The sequence below is a fragment of the Syngnathus floridae genome, chromosome 11 (genome assembly GCF_059516105.1).
Source record: "Syngnathus floridae isolate MCC-2025c chromosome 11, RoL_Sflo_1.0, whole genome shotgun sequence".
NCBI lineage: Eukaryota > Metazoa > Chordata > Actinopteri > Syngnathiformes > Syngnathidae > Syngnathus > Syngnathus floridae.
In genome coordinates, this window is record NC_142423.1 from 10,379,812 (window position 1) to 10,398,256 (window position 18,445).

Below are 18,445 nucleotides of genomic sequence, written 5' to 3' on the forward strand. Positions count from 1 at the left end.
GCATACTAGTGTTAAGGCAGATCTGTCACACTCCTAACAGAGGTAATGAAGGGTACTTTATTTTCTCCAATGTAAAGTGTCGCGCAAAACCTGTCGTGTGCCCAAACCTGAAGACAGAGCTTGTGTCCTAACCTCCATCACTGGAAAAGAGCTTTAAAAAGAGAATACACGATACAATTTTGACCCTGATTCATCGTTAAAAGGATAAAAGCTCCGATTGGAACGTGTTTTGGATCGATTATGGGAGAATGTTCCCATTTTTAAGCTTAACGCTGATAAAAACAAAGGGCAAACCAGCTCCGCGGTGCAGAGTGACGCTCATGTTAAGGCTGCTGTGTGTTTAGCGGGCAGGCACAGGAAGGAAGTGGATGTTTCAAATGAGGAGCATAATCACAGTCGCTGCCTGACAGGGTGCATTTAGGATTACATTGGCCGGCGTACAATTTTATTCCCCCTTCCATTTCTTTAACTTGTTGGCGACTATCTTCTCTCCACAGCAGGCGCTCCAACATACAACGCAAATAAAATAATAAAAATCACCGCCGCTCTCTTTTAAAGCGACTTCACTCATCTTGCTTTTTCTTCCTCCCACAGCCTAACTGGCTATTAGCATGCGCACAATGGCGCTTCTGTGAGCGCACGACAAAACAAATTATTGTTGCAAGAAAAGGTAAATGGAGAATACAAAAAAATGTACCCAAAAAAAAAAAAAAAAAAAAAAAAAAGCCTGCAGCGTTTGGACTGAGTGAGTGGAACAATGTAGGGAATAACAAAAGGAGCGCTGATGGTGCAGTCACGCAGACAAACCGGCATTATTCGCAGAATTGTTAGGATCCTGTCACCCACAAATAACTATGCTTTAAACAAACGGAGGGGTGTTTAATCCTCCGTTCATTCCTGTGAGCGTAAAAGCCATTGAAAGGCTTTTTGTGCACATTTCATACATATCTCTGATTTTTCTACTTTAATCATTTAACTTTTGCCTGCTTTCTTGGTGTCACTGTGTGCTTAAGTGTCGTCGTGCCCCCACCCTCCTCCAGGGGTGGAGAGTCCATGAGAGACTGGACGACCTGGTGCCAACAGGACGCTAACATCTGTGCCCTTGTGCTCTTGGTTGTCATTGTTGGCCGTGTGGCTGGCGGCGAGCGGACGGGTCGGCTCGCCGCTGGCGTCAATGAACTCCGCTGTTTGCGCCGTTTGGCACAGCAACACTCATCATCGCTAAGGATGTGAAGATTGATATCAAAATTGATACCAGCCTTTTCACTTCCTCTTCTAAAAGCTCAATTTAAATTTGTGAAGTGTCAGGCAAAATGAAAATAGAGGTATATATAATAGAGTCAAAAAAATAGAGGTATACTATTATTATTATTATCATTATTATTATTATTATAATCAGTTCCAAGGGTGACAGAACCCATAATTTAAATTTCAACAATTAATTAACATTTTAGGGAATAGCCACTTTACAGCAGTACAAACCCAAATCCGTTTTTAAAAATATTCTGGTGTATTTATTCATAATCTACTTAATGAAGATGAGTTTGAAATGATATTAAAGTGTTTTAGGATCATGGTTTGAATTATTAATGTAAGGAATTAATCAAATTTTTAGTGAGATGTTCTTATAAAATTACCCTTGAGAAGATTTTATTTCTGGTTATTAGATCCTACAAAATCTTAGAATATTGTTCAAGACAGCTTCAGATTCTTCCCTCTTTAATTTTTCCTCTCCTGACCTTCAAAATCAATTGGATGCGTCATTTTCATCCTCAGAATTTCCTAGCAACTTCAGATTTAGAAGATAAGGCACAATGACTTGTTTCTCACACTTTTTCTGCCCTCGCAGAGTTGGTTAAGGTTTCCCTCCCTCCCTCCCTCCCTCATGCGTGTCTCCTCTTCCCACCATATGTTTCTGATGAGCCATTGTCGAACATGATCCCTGAACTCTTTTATGTGCAACCTTTAACAAATCTATCACATTTGGGCCTTCATGTTCTGAATTAAAGTCCCATTCCAACCTTTTCAGTCAAGCTGAGTAATACTCTGGTTGGCAGGCGGCCAGAATCCCCCAAAAACCCGCGGACGTCTGGAGACGTCGACGTGCCGGAATTAGTCCGGCTTCAGCCGTGTGTGACTGACAGGAAGCAAAGTGATTGGGGCAGGGGGGTTCTAGTATCTTCGAATCGGTGTGCTGATTAAAGCGCTGGGGTTTTGCAAACTCCCGCTGTTCGGCGCCCTACGCCGGCGTGCGGGCCCCGCTGGTCTGAATTACAGCTCGGCCACATTAGGTTGATTTACAGCTTCCTTTCGCTGTTTAGGTAGGATGGGGGGCGGGGTCTGGAGTGGTTGCCCGGGTCTTTTTTTCATTGATTGCTCACTTCAATTCCTCCCTTCACCTGACTCACCTCATCTGCACATTGATCTGGTAGCTCCCCATCTACTGGTTTTCATTTTTCCTCCTCCCCACAAGCAATTTCCATCCCGCAAACATCCGCCTGACTTGACGCGATGTCTCCACATCGTTTCCCACCGACTGCACCTTCCCTCCCCTCTGCATCCCCTGATACATCTTTTGTGAAAATGAAAACAAGCGGCAGTCTGCCAAAATATTTCTATAGCCTGCGTGCTGACAATGCAGGGACAGGGAGACAAAGCAAAAAGATGCGCAGGCATATTTGTGGCGGTGGTGGCAGAGAGATGGAAAGCGTTTTCTCTCACTCTCGTTTTTTGCTTTCTCTCCGTCATTCACCGGCAACCTTTCAATGCATCATGTCCATTTAAGAGCTCTCTTAAAAAAAAAAAAAAAACAGTCAGACATGGCACCATACATATATTTGTGTAAGGCCTTCTTCTCTGACTCTCCCCTCAGCGCCCTCGGTGATGAGATGAAACTAATGGCAACCTTAATGTGTTTGTGTAGGCCCTCGCATCCTTTTGGACAGACACAGCACTCGCATCCCAAGGCCTGCTATTTGCTCTTTTGAGTCCTGAGCTGAGATCCAAACTTAGAACGGCTTAACTGTGAAGCAGGCGTGCTACCCACTTGTCCACCGTGCTGCCGCTTATTAAATCCCAATTAATTATTAAACCACTGGTGCAGTACATCTTAGATTGTGTTGCTCTGATTAGTTTTTTGCACTGAGCCATCAATAGTTTATGTGATTGATCCTATTTTGATTGAGCCTGCCAAGTAGTGGAAAACACCGTTGGTATTTAAGTACATGTTTGAGGAAGTATTCAATTGTTTTGTGATGACTGTATCGAGCGTCAGTTATTTGCAGATAGGCTCGGTCGTCCACTGTTACTATATGACCATAATATGGATATATGACCAAAATGATTACTTAGCGGCTCTTTTATTATCCATGAAAGCATCGCTGTGAGTTGCAACATCTGCTTGCTGTCGCAGTAATTAAAGACAAATCAGCAAACGAGCCACTAAAACATAAATCCAATCATTCACCAGCAGATGTTTCCTTTTTTGTACCTGTTTTACTTGGAGGCCAATGCATTCACTTAAAAGTGAAAGAAATATGCAAATGTGGTTCTTTCAACTCGGCAATCCATAATGTTCCGCCTTTGATGCCGCGAGCCGGATGGTAGCTTCGTACTAGTGAGGCTGGCTGGCTGAGCTAAACACGCCACATGTAGTGCATGCTAAAACCACATGCGGCGGCGGCGGCGTTTTTTTGGCTGCAGAAACGCAACAGCGGCAGCCAATCAATAAAACCTTGTTACACTAATTGCAAGATCATAATCTCCGATTCCTACTTCAGCTGAATATCCAAACAGTCACTCCATTAGTGGAATTATTCCCCCGTGCTGTTCATCCAACTCTCAACCTCTCCTCCCTTCCATTTGCTCATCCACATTGGCCCTCCCCACCCCTCATGCCATATTCCTCTCAAACGGCGGTCTTGTTAAACGGATTCATAAGTCAGACAAGACGACATCAAAGCGAAGAATCGTCAAGGTAAAGTGCCAATGAAGTTTTTTCTCCAGTTGGCCCGCGATGCCGTGAGAAGGCAACCTTTGAATGCGCCTGCTGTTCCGCTCACAATCACCAAGTGAAATCCCACTTCAGACGAAGGTCTCGCAAGGAGGGCAAAAGAGGCACTCCAAATTCATTGCTCGTATTAAAGCGTCAACGATGAGGTTTTTATGTTTGAGGAGTTGGGGGCAGGGTTGGTGTTTCCCTGCTTGTCTGGAGACAATGAATGATCACAGCAGAAAGACAAAGAACGGAATCCATGAATCTGTGTCACCTCATGCCCATGAGAGGGAAAGAACTTGAGGAAAGTCCCTCTATAGAATGAACAAAATGATGCAATGTCCGTCCATTTGTGCTTTCAACTTAGCACTCATAGATATAGGATGAGGGGGGGGGGCTCCAGTTTGGTGACTGATCAAAAAGCTACAGATATGTTCCATCCACCCATCTAAAATCAATCAATCAATCAATCAATCAATCAATCAATCAATCAAGCAATCACATCTATTCACACAATCTATTCTCTCTTTTAATATTTAAAAAAACTTTGGTTTATCTCTGTTGTGTGGAAAACGTTTTCATGGGAAAAAATGAGATTTTTTAGGGGTTAAAATATTTCTCATTATTTTTTAATACATAATGGTGACACACATTCTAAAGATTTCCACTATATATAAACAACAAAAGAAAGGCGTGGCCAGATTCACACGATGGGGTGCAGCTTTGAACATCCTGTGCGAAAGAACATATTCGCATTCACTTTCTACACAGTGTGCATGCCGAGCTGCTGACCCAAATGCATTTCAATGCAATGAGGTGTGAAGGAGAAAGAGAGCAACTAGCAAGGAAAAAGAGCAAATGAGGGGGAGTCAAAGAACTAGAAGAAGAAAAAGCAGCAAGAACAAAAAAGTGAGCTTTAGGCGATACAATTTCGTTGTTTCTTGTTTATTTTTGTTTTGTTTTGTTTTTTTAAGCCGGAGCATGTCAAGAATACTGTTGTTGTGCACGCAGTAGTGTTTTTGTCAAGAATTCAAGGAGCTTATAGAAATATCCTCACTGCTCTATCAACTCTCAGTCTTGTTACTTTCACTGCATGGTCATGTTTTTATGCACACATGCAGACTTTTTAAGACTTTTCAATTTGGAATGGAGCTAATGGAGAACAAGAAGACAAGACGAAGTTAAATGGGACCATATTATAAAAAACTACCTTTTTAATTATAACTATTCTGATTGCATTGATTTATTTATTGTGGCAAAGAATAATAACCAAAGCATCTAGCATGTACACAATTATAAACCCATGTTACAGAAACAACCGTATTCACATGAGCCTTAATAGCATGTTAGCACAAATCGACACAGGCAAACAAATCTAAGCACTACCCAAATGGGTTACACGTCAGGGATTGTTTGCAATTAACTCCGTATCTGACTAGAGCTGTCAGATGGAAGAAGGCAAGGACTTGGTGAAGTAGCAAGCAGAGCAAGGCGCATGTCAAACATAAGGTCACTGGGAGTAAACATACACGGCAAAGCAAAGCCGTCGCTTTCACGCCATTTGACTCGCTCGGTGAACCCCCGCCCGTCTTTCTGGCCCTGTCAATCATCTACGCCACATTTGCAAGGCTTTTATCTGTTCTCCAGTAAGACGGCAAAAACGTAGAGTGCACATCAGCACATCTTGTAATCACTCAGTGGCAAGTGCTGTAAGATGCTGAATTCGGAGTTGTTAAGAAAAGCTGTGGATCTAAAGAGTTCTTTGACAGCTGGGAAAATGTGACAGATAACTGCGTTCAAAATCACTGTCTGACATCCGTCGATTTAATAGCAGAGATCTTCCCAATTGACTTCATAAATCATATGCAAATAAAAAAATTAAATATAGCCACACGATCCACTCTCTTGCCTCATTCCGGGCACAGAGCCACACTTTTAATAAAGTGGCGCATTAAGAAATTAACCAGTGTAAAAAGCAGTAAATTCAACAGAAACATAAAACTAGTGTGGGCTGTGAGTCGGCTGCGGTAATTACAATTGACAGAGACAAATTCCCAACTCCCCCGTGGATGTCAGATGGGCTTATTTCCCAAACTCTGACAAATCTGACTGTCCAAACACAACCATATGCTCACCCAGTTGTTCGGGACCAGCTGTGCCGCTGCAGAGATTCAAGCCGGGCAGGGTTGCCATGCACATAACCCCCCCCCACACACACACACACTCCATTCTACTTGCCACTACAATAAGGTCCAAATCACTCAAAAGTGAAGCCGTGCTTCATGATGACTAAACAATTCAAACGAAGTGAACGTCAAAGTCAGAGTTATCTCCATGGCTGCCACTCGAATTCTGTTTTTTGTCTATTGAAATGAGGTTGTCAAACAAACATAGTATAGTGCCAATAGGCATTGGGTCGTCTGCAAGGACAGAAGTAGTAGCCTGTTCTAAAAATATCTTATCAGTGATGGGACATTATGAAGGGCAGGTACCAATACCAGGTATCGGGCTGATACTGGCCTAAATTTACGGTATCGGGGTACTCAAGGAGGATAGCAGCCCTGATACTTAAGGCAAAAATTATTTCTGATATTGAGTAAGTGCATGATATTGCGGCACTATGGCAAATCATAATCTATATTAGAAAAAGCCACATTTTTTGTTACTTCGATGAATTTTTATAAATCAAAAGTAGGCTACCAGGGATACAATATCTGTAATATATCGGTCTGAAAAAAAGTGATATCCAATATTGTGTTTATGTAACTATGGTATGTTTTCATAAAGTACAATAAGATAGAGTGCTGAGTTTCCCATTATAATAAAAACATCACAAAACTGTTTTTTTGTAGGGCTGGAGCCGATTAATTGTATTTATATACGTTGCAATATGTTTTGAGTACAAATGACTTACAGATGATTTGATTTGGAAAATATGCAACAGCAAAAACATAAATATGTGGCCAAGACCAATCTGGGCTAAATTCAACTAATCCCAGACCTGCAAAGATCTTTATCTCACTGCCAAAACGTATCAGCTCAACATACTTCCTTGACACCAATCTTCCACTCAACACACAAGGCGAGATGCGCAGGAACTCACCTGGCCGGGCGGGAGGAACTCATGGCTGTTTTCATTCATGTACATGTTGTCACCATCAAACTGCAACGAGAGGAGGAAACAATTAGACAAGCGGGAGGCTGAAGAGAGGCAAACAGCTCCCCAGTCAGTCTGCGGAGAAACCACGGCGACGCAGCAGCCTAATGACTACAAGTCGTCGGCTTACGGACCTCTGCGCTCTGGTGTGTGCCAGTAATTACAGTTCATTAGAGACACGCGTAATTAGGCCTTGTCAAAGCTTGTGTAACTCACACTTTTCCCCTCAGCGTGCCTCAAGCTTCAAACTGTGTGCGTGTGTGTGTGTGTGTGTGTGTGTGTGTGTGTGTGTGTGTGCACGACTTACAAAGTGACAAAGGCATAACAGGCTGTCAAATAAGCTGTCAAATAGCGTTTCACTCCTCTTGCAGTGTTCTATCACTTCAGCTTCATTTAATACATGATTTGAAGTTGCTTTGAGCACACTACAAAAACATTTTTTTCATGTCACAACATTATATAGTTTGTATTTTACTGAATTTTTTGATAAAAAAAATATTTAATTCCTATCTGTTCTTGGGAAAATACAACTGGAGTCTTATCGCTGTTACAGGAAAAATACAGACCAATAAAAAAAATTCTTTTCATTCTGTGAGGTCTTTTTTTTCTTGAAATAATTCCAATAGTTTCTAGTATGCTGCTATTTCTGGAGTCCTCAATGTAAGCAGAATTATTATTTTTGTGATGAACCAAGATAAAACATTGGCGGACACTTTTTTTTTTTAACATTTTTGCCCTTTTTCTGACACATTCTGAACAAAAGCAGTAATAGAATCTTAGTTTCCCATTTTTTGGATAAAGCAATGAAAATTAACATGGTTTTGATCCGATTCATCGATTAATCGATTGTTAAACGAATCATTATTTTCAGCCCTAATGGCTTGACATCTTAAAGACAGTATTTACTTTTATTACTTGCCAAAAATGCCGACACAAGTGTTTGCGGTTGAGTAAACTACGACGCACTCTTAACACAACAGTAGCAGCTGTATTTTATCTCAAGGCTTCACGGACGTTGCGCTTTGCTTCCTTGTAAGTGGCGGCTGCCAAAAAGTGCGACACAGACACAAGGACGAACATCTGGTCCAATGTCTGCGTTGTGTCGCTGCGTCTGTCTTTCAAGCTGCGGGCCTCTGGCTGCGACCTCGCCGTTAATCGCGCAACAAGCAAATAAACCGCAGGCACCCTGGCCACTTTCATGTGCTCTCCGTTGCCACAGCACACCCACTTAAACATTCACCCACTCGCTGCTTTTTCATTTAGCTCAGGGGTACACCTCTGTCTTCTCTGTAAGACCTAAAAGCTCACTTATGTTTGATCGGGAGCTGTGAATCAGCACCATTGGCCTTTTGTCAACCGTATGGCAAAGTGCAAAAATTATTTCAGGCTCGCTCACACATTTTTTTGGCTCGAAGGCGAGTTGGGAAAGGTTGGGAGGACGTTGTGCTCTTGTGTGAAAATGCCAAATAGGCCACTTTGCTAACAGCCTGGGAAAATAATCCAAAATGGCATTCTCATACAAGAATGAAGCTATCATATTAAAAGGACAAAGATGGCCTCATTTTTTTTTGATAAAAACTATTTTTGAAGGATAATGTGATCATTTCAGATAAACATCACAATACGATATTAGCACGGTATGAACTTCAAGATGACGGTATAACAAAGCTCACGATATTGTTTAAAGACTAAAAAAAAAAAAAAAAAAAAACCTTACGATATTGGAGTAAGAAGCACAATATTGTGCTTCTTGCACATAAAATGAATAGGATTGGCCAGTTCTTTTATTTCCATGTGTTCCTATTGGTTCAAAGTTTCATGTAGTTCACAATGCTACGTTCAACTGAAAAGTAATATATTTTCACGAAGATGTGCTGCTTTCAATATCGTAACATGACGACAATATTGTGGCAACATTAATATCGTAATATTGGATTATTGCCGTTAAGGCTACATCCAATGAATCCAATGAGGAAAAAACTCATTCTTTTCCAGAAAAGAACATTTTTTGAGACAAACAAACTCAGAATGATGGGCCTAACATAAAGGTGATTTGTTTGCACGGAATAATTTCAAAGGTACAAAGGCAGTCAGAGCCACAAACAAGCAGTCCACTTTCTTGCGACATTATTCAAATGAAATCCCCAATTCCATTTCCATGTTATCATTGGCCCCGTGATGGAAGCCTTCTTTGAACAACAAATGGTTTCATTCCGAGAGCGCCGTTAGTTGGCGTCGAGAACAATCATTACATTTTGCATCAGGTTGCTGAGGGGTAAAAAAAAAAAAAAAAAAGGTGAAATCACTTTCTTTGTTGCTCTTGAAAAATGACTTCACACTGCATCCTTAACGCGCGGCCATGGAGCCGACAGTGTCTGTGAATGGCCTATTTTCACACCTGCGACTCTGCGCTCGATGCGTAATACAAAAAAAAGGTAGCAAATAATTATACAGCACGGCAAAGAGCAAAGTGGAGTCACAGAGGGCAGAATAACACACAATATCTACATTGAGGGGTCCAAAAAATGTGCCTGGCTCTCTGTGGTCACAAAGCGGTCATTTGGGCAAAGTGGGCTATAATTATGTTACAGTGCGGATACAGTTGAGATCTCTGCGTGGAATGAAAGCTCTGCATACTCGCAGGTTAGTCATGTTTACCCACGGCTAAATTGAATTTAATAGTCTGACGTCAATGTGGGTAATGACTTATTCTCTTATTTCCACATGCTCAACATTAACACTTTAAAGATTTGGCCAAGACATGATATGACTTAGAGATTTAATAAAACAAAATGGCTGCGTCAGAGAAAAATACATTTTACATTGGGGGAAGCACTCGTGTATGGGGAAAAAATGCCGTAATATGAAGAAAAAAAAATTCTAACTGGGTATTGTTCCAAAAAACATCATATAGTCGCAATCTTACAAGAATAAAATAATAGTTGTCAATTAAAAAAATTATTCATTTTGTTTTTCTTTTATTTGAAGTTTTTTATTTGATTTTGTTTATGATGGGAGGCATCCCCAGTTTTTCTTAGAAAACACATTTCAAAGTTTATTCCCGTTTCTTGGGTTTAAAAAAACATTACCGTATTTTAAATGGATTTATGGAGTAACATGTGTCTCTCCCAAATCCTTAACCTATAAATCATTTTTTTTTGTCCAGTCACCCCGATGTACTCACTGTGAACCTGTTGACGCACGGCAAAGAGCGAATGGCACAGTTCCTCGTTTCATTGTGTGTTTGCCTTCCCCGGTCTTAGAGGTCATCAATCACAGCGTTCAACACAATGGAGGGGAAGAAAACAGACACGCAGAGAAGGATGGATGGATGGATGGATGGCTGAATAGATAGACGGATGGATGAAATGCTCCAGTAAAGACATTTTCAACGAGTCCGTGAACAAGCGACTTCGCAGATACCCGCTTTGCATAGTAGCTGTACAAATATACGCGAGAGAAGGTAAAATGATAACATGGCCAATTTGCTAGCAATGTAATGCAGTAAGTTTTAGAGAAGTCACCAACAAAATAATGATGAGAGAGAAAACCAACTATGGCAACATATTTCTTTCATGTTTGCCGAGCTGGAGGCAGGCAGGATGTAAGAGTTGAGAAAACAACACAGACAACCGTAATTGTCATTTGAAAAGCAAAGTGTAATTTCTTGCATGTGTACCCCACCTCGCCCCCAAACGCAGTACAGTCCAAATACCTGTGTCAGGACTACGGTCATGAGAGCATTCACGTTGACTCGCTGCACACACATACACACTCATGCACATCCACAAATGCATGCATAACCAAACAGAGAGAGGAATGGGGGATGGTGCACTGCACAGTAGATATGGATTGCCTTTGTGAATATATCCACTGCTGCATTTCACCTCTATGTGCGCGTGTGTGTGTGTGTGTGTGTGTGTGTGTATGTGTGTGTGTGTGTGTGCCTTATGTGCATGTTCAGAGTGATATATTCTCTGCAAACACCACCGCACTGTTTGTGTAATAGGACCTGACTAATAATACACAACGCTGATCCCTGCCAGATGAAGATAACACTTCCTATGATATTTATTTTTTCCCAGAGCCAAAACCACACCTACAGGTCCGACAGAGCGCACAGAAATATGGTATTCATTAGTTTGAAACTGGAAAAATACCATGATGTTTAATTGCATATATGCTTTTCTAAACATCCAAGTGAATGTATATACAATTAGATTGCTTCTTTGAGTAAATAAAACAGTTGAAAAATAAAAGAACTACAAAATAATATACAAACACATCAGGTTTTTCTACATAAAAAATGGAAGGAATAATAATAATATTAAAAATATTCAATTAACATTTAATATTAGTATTTAAAATGAACAATTACATTTTTTTTAAATAATAATTTGACTCGACTAGTAAAACGCCACCATTAATTTAGTAATACAAACAAGATAATTTTTTTTCTTTTTTTTTTACTTGACCAAAATGACACAAAGCATCAGAAATTGGTCAGTAATGTAAAATCATTGGTTTTTCTTTACAAGTTTCCGATTTTTGGCTTAGTGAATAAAATACATTCAATAAAACTGGCTTCTAATGTGTCATATGGCAACAAAAGGGAGGAAAAATAAGAAAGCAGGGAGGGAGACCCAAACAAACAGGACCTCAAACAATAAATAGAAGACATGAGCTCAATTTGTAATGGACTGTCAGCAGCAAGCTGAGAGGAGAAATGAAACGAAGGCAAGCGAGTGAACGGCTCCCCTGAGAAGACGCATCCCCCGTCTTGCTTATGATGGACTTAATTGCCTCTATCAGTGTTAAGATGTAACATTCGTCTTAGCTTTATTGCCAGGCTTTATGGTCTTGTCCATCACGCCGAGGGGGCTTTCAAATGATGCCTTGACATAATGAGGCAGGTTACAGAGCCGTCGAGGTGATCTGGAGGCTGCTGGGGGTATATTTAGAAAATCAGAGGAGGCCAGCCAACATTGTTTTGATGGAGAAGTTGATGCTTTCGTGTGCACATGACCCCCCCCCCCCCCAAAAAAAAACTGGGCCGGGTATGGTGTAGGGTTTCCCATGGTTGCACAATTGCACTATTGTTCCGCTGTTAACAGATTGAAAACAAAGCTAATGCATTGCTGATAATATGCTATGACACCCCTGATGCTCACCTTCTCCTTCACCCTCTTTCCATTAAAAAAAAGAAAAAAAACACCTCTGGTACCTTTGCCTTAGAAAATACAGATTATCTTAATGATAACAAACTGCTGCTGAGCACCAATAGTTGGAAACGCACGTACGTAAAAGTTCTCAAATTCCATTTTTTTCCCCATAACCAATTTATAACATAGCCATCAATGTTCACTATTCAAGTGTAGCAGAGAAACCGTGAGACATACAAACAAGTGTACTTATTGAATGTGAGCTGCCCTCATTTATTCCCAGAATTCCATTTCTTTCTACCTTTGTGCTCTTTCATCCTGAAGATAAATTATTTTACTTCACTAGACCTTGAGAACGTGAGAGTGGAAAGAAATGTGACTCTTTTCTTATTCCGCTTTGGTTTCATTTCGACTTGATTGCACGGTGATCCGCACACAGTCAAACAAAAAAAAAAATGATGAGGGGGACTCTGGCTGAATTAGACGACTTCACTGGGGAAGGGAGAAGCGCGGGGAGGGGGGGGGGGGGGAGCCTCTGTCGGCATCCTCTGGGGAAAGGGGAGGGGGCTGGGGACCCTTGAAAGGTTCCCATTGTGCGCCCGGTGTGATGATATATGCAAGTGGATTGGATGGATTTAATGAAACATGGGCTCAAGTCATCACGTGAGTGCAAGCTAGAGAAATTGAAATGATAAGTCACAGTCACGGGTGGAATTTCAGCTCGGAGGTCCATTATTCATGTGTGCTTTCCGCACGACTAGGGTCACTTTATTCGCTTGTCGAGTGTCACAGTAAAATGCTGAATGTTGTTTTATGGCTTGTGTAAACTAGAATAAATTAATGTCTGTTGGGTTATTTGTCATTCATTTAAATGTCCAGTGCTGCGTCGAGGTCTTAAGCCATCATTGAATTTGCCTTTGAAGCAAGTCTAATAAACTGAATTTTGTGCGCAGTTCCCAGCTCAGTATTTTATTTGCATTGCTTTACAGTTTTGTGCGTACGTGACAAAATGGCGGCACTCCCAGTGTTAAAATATTCTTTCAATCCAATCAGAGTTTAGATTAAAATTATGATCGGATGGACTGTTCTAATGGACGCCACCCCCCATTCAGAATAAAATCAAAATGGGCTTGATCGGGTCAGAATATTCCAAATGGCATGAAATATTTTCTGCTACGTTTTTAAACTCTAAATGTTGCATCCAGTTCTGTCAACAGAATCCAATCTTACATTCAGGATACATTTAATGTTCTCTCTATCACTGCCACGCTCACATCCAGCCGGAATATTCTATTACCAAAGTAATTGCGCACGCCGGCCCTGACAAGAGCTCATTAAAGCATAATTATACACATGTTGTTTTGTACAAACATCTCCATTTGAGTCTCGCTGCCTTGTAATTGTTCTGCGGGGACGAGCGGCGCGGGTTTTTGCAGATTGGAGACGAGAGGAAGAGGAAGAGAGCGAGAGAGAGAGAGAGAGAGAGAGAGAGAGAGAGAGAGAGAGAGAGAGAGAGAGAGAGAGAGAGAGAGAGAGAGAGAGAGAGAGAGAGAGAGAGAAAGTGGAAGTAGGTCATGCCTCTCCATAAACAAGGCATGGTTTCTAAAATAATATAGCCATCCATTGGAAGTAATGCCAAACAAGTGAGCGAATGCAGAGCTCATGTAATATTTACAGAGCACTAATACATAGATGGCAGCTTTTCTGTTTCTGGGGAAGGCCCCTCCCCTTCTAAGCCAGAGGTTTCTTTTCTCCTTTTTCATCATCTTTAGCTCTACCCCCCACCCCACCTTGCCTTCTTGCCATTTGAATTTCAGAGAGAGCCAACTACATTTATATGGCAGGGAATGTTTGTGCATGTATGTGTGTGTGTTCCTTTCTGCTCCTCCTCCCTCCCGCCATCCTTTATGCTCATTGGCTTCACCCATACATTTTTTTTTTTTGCAGGGCCCTATTTGCGGCATGGCCGATGATACCGCCACAGAGAATTGAGCGTTTAAATAAGTCTTCAAGACCCAGCTGGTCCTGTGAGGTCACCAGGCACTTGTTCAATGTCCGAACACAGCGTGCAGCCCCCCGAGTGCCGGGGCTAACTGACTGTGTCGACTTTAGGCCATGGTTCTGTTTTTTTTTTTTTTTCTTCCCCCATATGGTTATAAGGCGGCTGTGCGATGGGGAAAGAGCGTAAACGAACAGATTGCCAGTGCAGGTTGTCAACTGCAGTCTTGGATGTTAATGCATGTTCACACCGGTGTTTGGTGCAGTGGGAAATATAATCTTTGGGGTTGTGTTTTTTGTATTGGTATTCTGGGAAAAAGTGTTAAGTTACAATTACATGCTTCTCGACAATCTTCGTTGGCCTGAAATGAGCTGTCAATCACTGACCATCCGGCATCAGTGCCACTTAGTACACCAAATAGTCTGTCGTATGCATCACCAAGGGAAAATAAATATCCTGTCATGCCATTGTTCCCGCTTTGATGCATCACAATTATATCTAGGACAGTTTCTTTGGGTGGAATGTCTTTTTTTTTTCTTCCTTTGTTTGTTTATACAGTCGACTGTGTGAAATACTTCATTCTTAACACAATATAAGCGCTGCATCACTCAGCCGAGCTGGCCGAGCAAAATGAAAATTGAGGCAGGTTCTATTATAATCTGGAATATACTAATTAAAACAACCTTCTTATGGAGGAATGTACTTACAGTGTGTGCGTGTGTGTGTGTGTCTGTGTGTGTGCGCGTGTCACATCTTTCCTGCCTTCTTAATAGGCTCACTCTCTTAGATATTCGCTACAGAACAGCTCTCATGCAATATTAATATCCCACCAAAATATGGAATACGGTACCCCAACTGTCTTTCTCTCTCTCGACATAATTGACTATGCAAGGCTCCAAATCAACTCGGAAAGAGACAGCAAGCGAGAGGAATACGTGGGATCCAATGCTAAAAAGCAATCCTTACATGATCCCGTCGTCTTATCGCTACAGCACATTGTGAACTTTCACCCCTGTGGATCAAATGTGTGTAAAGCCCAAACAAAATAAACCTGTGTACAAAGTTGTTTTTTACGACACAGCTACAAAAACAAACTTGTCCAACTTTGCTTTTCATCACTGCTAAGTAATACATTTAAAATCTAGCCATGTAAAATGTGGCTTAACTCGTATCAGTGGAATGAATTATACACGGTCGTACTGCAATACAACTTTGTGACAGTAGAAAATATGTATTTATTCTTAGAAATGTGCCCGTGTAAATTGAACTACTTGCAATGAAAAATACAAACGTTTGAAATTAAATTAGACCAGCATCCCGGAAAAGATCCCCGGAAGGTCGCCCTGTATTTAACACAAATTAAACTCCCCTGAAATATGTTCTTACGAGCAAGTATCGAGGTCAAGCATCTGCACTCGGTGGGTGAGGTTTGGTTTCACCCACCTTGACAGGAAATGAGGAGGTGTTGGAGATGGAGGTTTTCGAAACGAAGTAGGCGGCTGCGGCGGAAGTGCCCGGCCCACTTTTAACTGAACTGGTGGCGGCTGGTGCTAGCGCTGGTGCATAAGGACACAGATCCAGATCAGAGGATTACAAAAGGGGAAGGAAGAGGGACGGAGAGGGGGCGGCTTGTCCACCTTGACACAGGCTCTCTCTCGCTACAGCGCCTGATAAGTGCAATGGAAAAACGTCTGCTTTTCCTTCTGCATGTTAAGTGCTTTGCATTGCTCCTCATGCAGACGCCATGCAAGCTAATACTTTGCTGAGGACAGGCCATAAAAGGCGTACACTAACCTCCAATGTCAAGCAGGAGACATTCTGGGAGGTTGCTTGGTTGAAGTTTTTTTAAATTTCAAAATACATGCTCCTAGGAGAAATACTGATGTAAAGGGGATTCATTGTTGACTATTATTTGATTTTGGGGGTAAACAAAGGTGCCTTAACATACAAAAAAAAAAAATGGAATATAGGAAGAGTTATTATATAATTGCAATTAGATTATTTGAACCTGTTTTACTATTTTTTTTTTTTTTTTATTTTGGTTGAAATTTTTCATCGAGACATACACCCCCAAAATTTTGTTTTGACATTTGAAGATACTTTGCACCCATAATTTGGTCGATTTTTTTTTTTGCCCACTTTGAAAAGCATTGTAGTTGCTTGGCTTCTTCTCCCAAAAATTTGAATATTTTAATTTCAACCAATTTTATATTAATTTATTTATTTTCCTATGAAAATTGTTGATTTTTTTTTTTTTTTATATACTTGCATGTGTCCCAAAATGTACATTGTAATTGTTTGAATTTTGGCCCATTCAATGTTGGTAATTCCGAAGGGAGGCCTTATACATTCTCTTTACCATTGAACATTTTTTTTTAACATGTTTGGCTTTATAACCGACTCTTGCACTTGGACTTGCATGCGGATTTTGAAGATTTGAGAATCCACTGCGAGCGGATATATATCTTTATAACATCACGCATGCCTTTGACACAGAACTCATCGCCGTGATTTGCGAGCGTCTCTCTCAGGCTGAACGACTAACGGTATTCGCTTTAGATATGGAGCAGGTGGAAATGCTTTGTAAGCAGTCTCGCTCTTTCTGGATTCATAAATAATGTAGGGCATGAAACATCAATGGGATTTCAGCTGTAATTAAAAAAAAAAAAAAAAGGTGGACACTAACAATCTGCATTGATGGACTCACCGCCCCCCACGTTCCCCGAAGCAGCCAGCAGATAATTCAAGAATCGCTTATGACAAGTGCAACGCCAGATGAAATTAAATTGTCTCTTTTTTGCTCTATTGTTGCCGCCATTGTCGCTCCTTTGTCACATAAAAGCAAGGCAAGCTAGATGGTAATTATGATTTGCACGCAATACTGAAAGATGTCCTAAAGACAGTGGTGGTGTTTAGAGCGAAAGTAGTCTTGCAGCACTTTGTCAAAGTCAAAATATTTTCTGCAAGTGCAGCATCACTAAAACTTCAGTGAGTTGCAGTGCAATTGGTTTTGGAATGAAATATTTCATGCAAAAAAAAAAAAAAAAAGGCTTCATAACAGTTGGTGGCCTTTTGGCTTCACACTTGTACAAAGCTGCCAACCAGGCAGACACCACACAAACCCAAAAAAAAGTTGAGATGGCTGCTTTGTCGGAAGCTTTGTGGCGGCCAACGGGGCACCCCATCGAGCATGGGGGAAGTTCACGTTGGTGAAAGTTCACAAAGTTTAACAATTTAACTTCAGTCTGGCTAATGAAAATGAAAATACAAAATACAATACAATTCCCTCAGAGAGCCTGAACTGTCAGAAAGAAATTGACCAACGATATTGAACATATCGTGGCTTATAATGGTGTCCACTTGATTTAACACAAATGCCAGAAGAGGAAACATTTTCTCCAAAAACTGCTGAAAAAATATTTTTCAGTTGAAACTGTTGGACTTGAAAGAATATTGAACATTCTGAAATTTTGCTCAAAATTTCAAATTGTAAAATTCAAATAGTTTCAGTTAAATTTGGCTTGATTTTTTTTTTGTCTTACTTTAAAGTGTATTTATGACGCAATTTAAGCAGAAATGGACTCAATCTGCTCCAGAATGAAAATAGTTTAACATTTGGAACGACATTGAATCTATGAGTGGAAACACATTTGAATCCAAAGACATTTCTGGATCCCTAGTCCACAAATAAACCATACTGTCTAACCTCTTATTATTATAACAAAATACAGCATGCGGCAAGACTCACCCCTGAGGATGGCAGTCTCTTGGCGTCGGGGTTGGGGCGCATGGGCAGGGAACTGTAGAGCCTCACGCCTCGATCTGCACCGCTGTATCTGCTCTGAGAAAACAAAACAACAAGTTTTTAGTATCCCTTTTCATCAGTCAAGAATAAAGGTTACCAATAATGGTAGCTCATCATATGTGACCAAACCCAGAAAACAGTTTACTGCGATAACTAACCTACGACAAGATTTGGTTTGAAGCCCAACTCGCTAAAATCTAATACAATTTTATCATTTATTGACACAAATGTGAGATATGTAAACACGAGTAAACGTGGGCTAGATACAGTGTCACCGAGTAGGGACCCGAAATCTCGCTGCGTGCACGGAAGTCAGGCGACTGACTGT

The 18,445-nt window shown here is 41.0% G+C and overlaps 1 protein-coding gene across 4 annotated transcripts in view; it reads right to left on the reverse strand.

Moving 5' to 3' along the window:
• tox2 (TOX high mobility group box family member 2) overlaps nt 1–18,445 on the reverse strand; it is a 63,312-nt gene that overhangs the window by 27,816 nt on the left and 17,051 nt on the right. For 2 of the 4 annotated variants that reach the window (XM_088390315.1, XM_088390312.1), the window contains exons 2-3: nt 18,061–18,153; nt 7,098–7,157 (exon numbers count right to left, since the gene is read on the reverse strand). In XM_088390315.1, the coding sequence (XP_088246441.1) occupies nt 7,098–7,157; nt 18,061–18,153 (153 nt within the window). Of the gene's footprint in view, nt 1–7,097; nt 7,158–15,755; nt 15,869–18,060; nt 18,154–18,384; nt 18,442–18,445 lie in introns of all 4 variants that reach the window. The other 2 variants (XM_088390313.1, XM_088390314.1) reach the window with 2 other exon arrangements.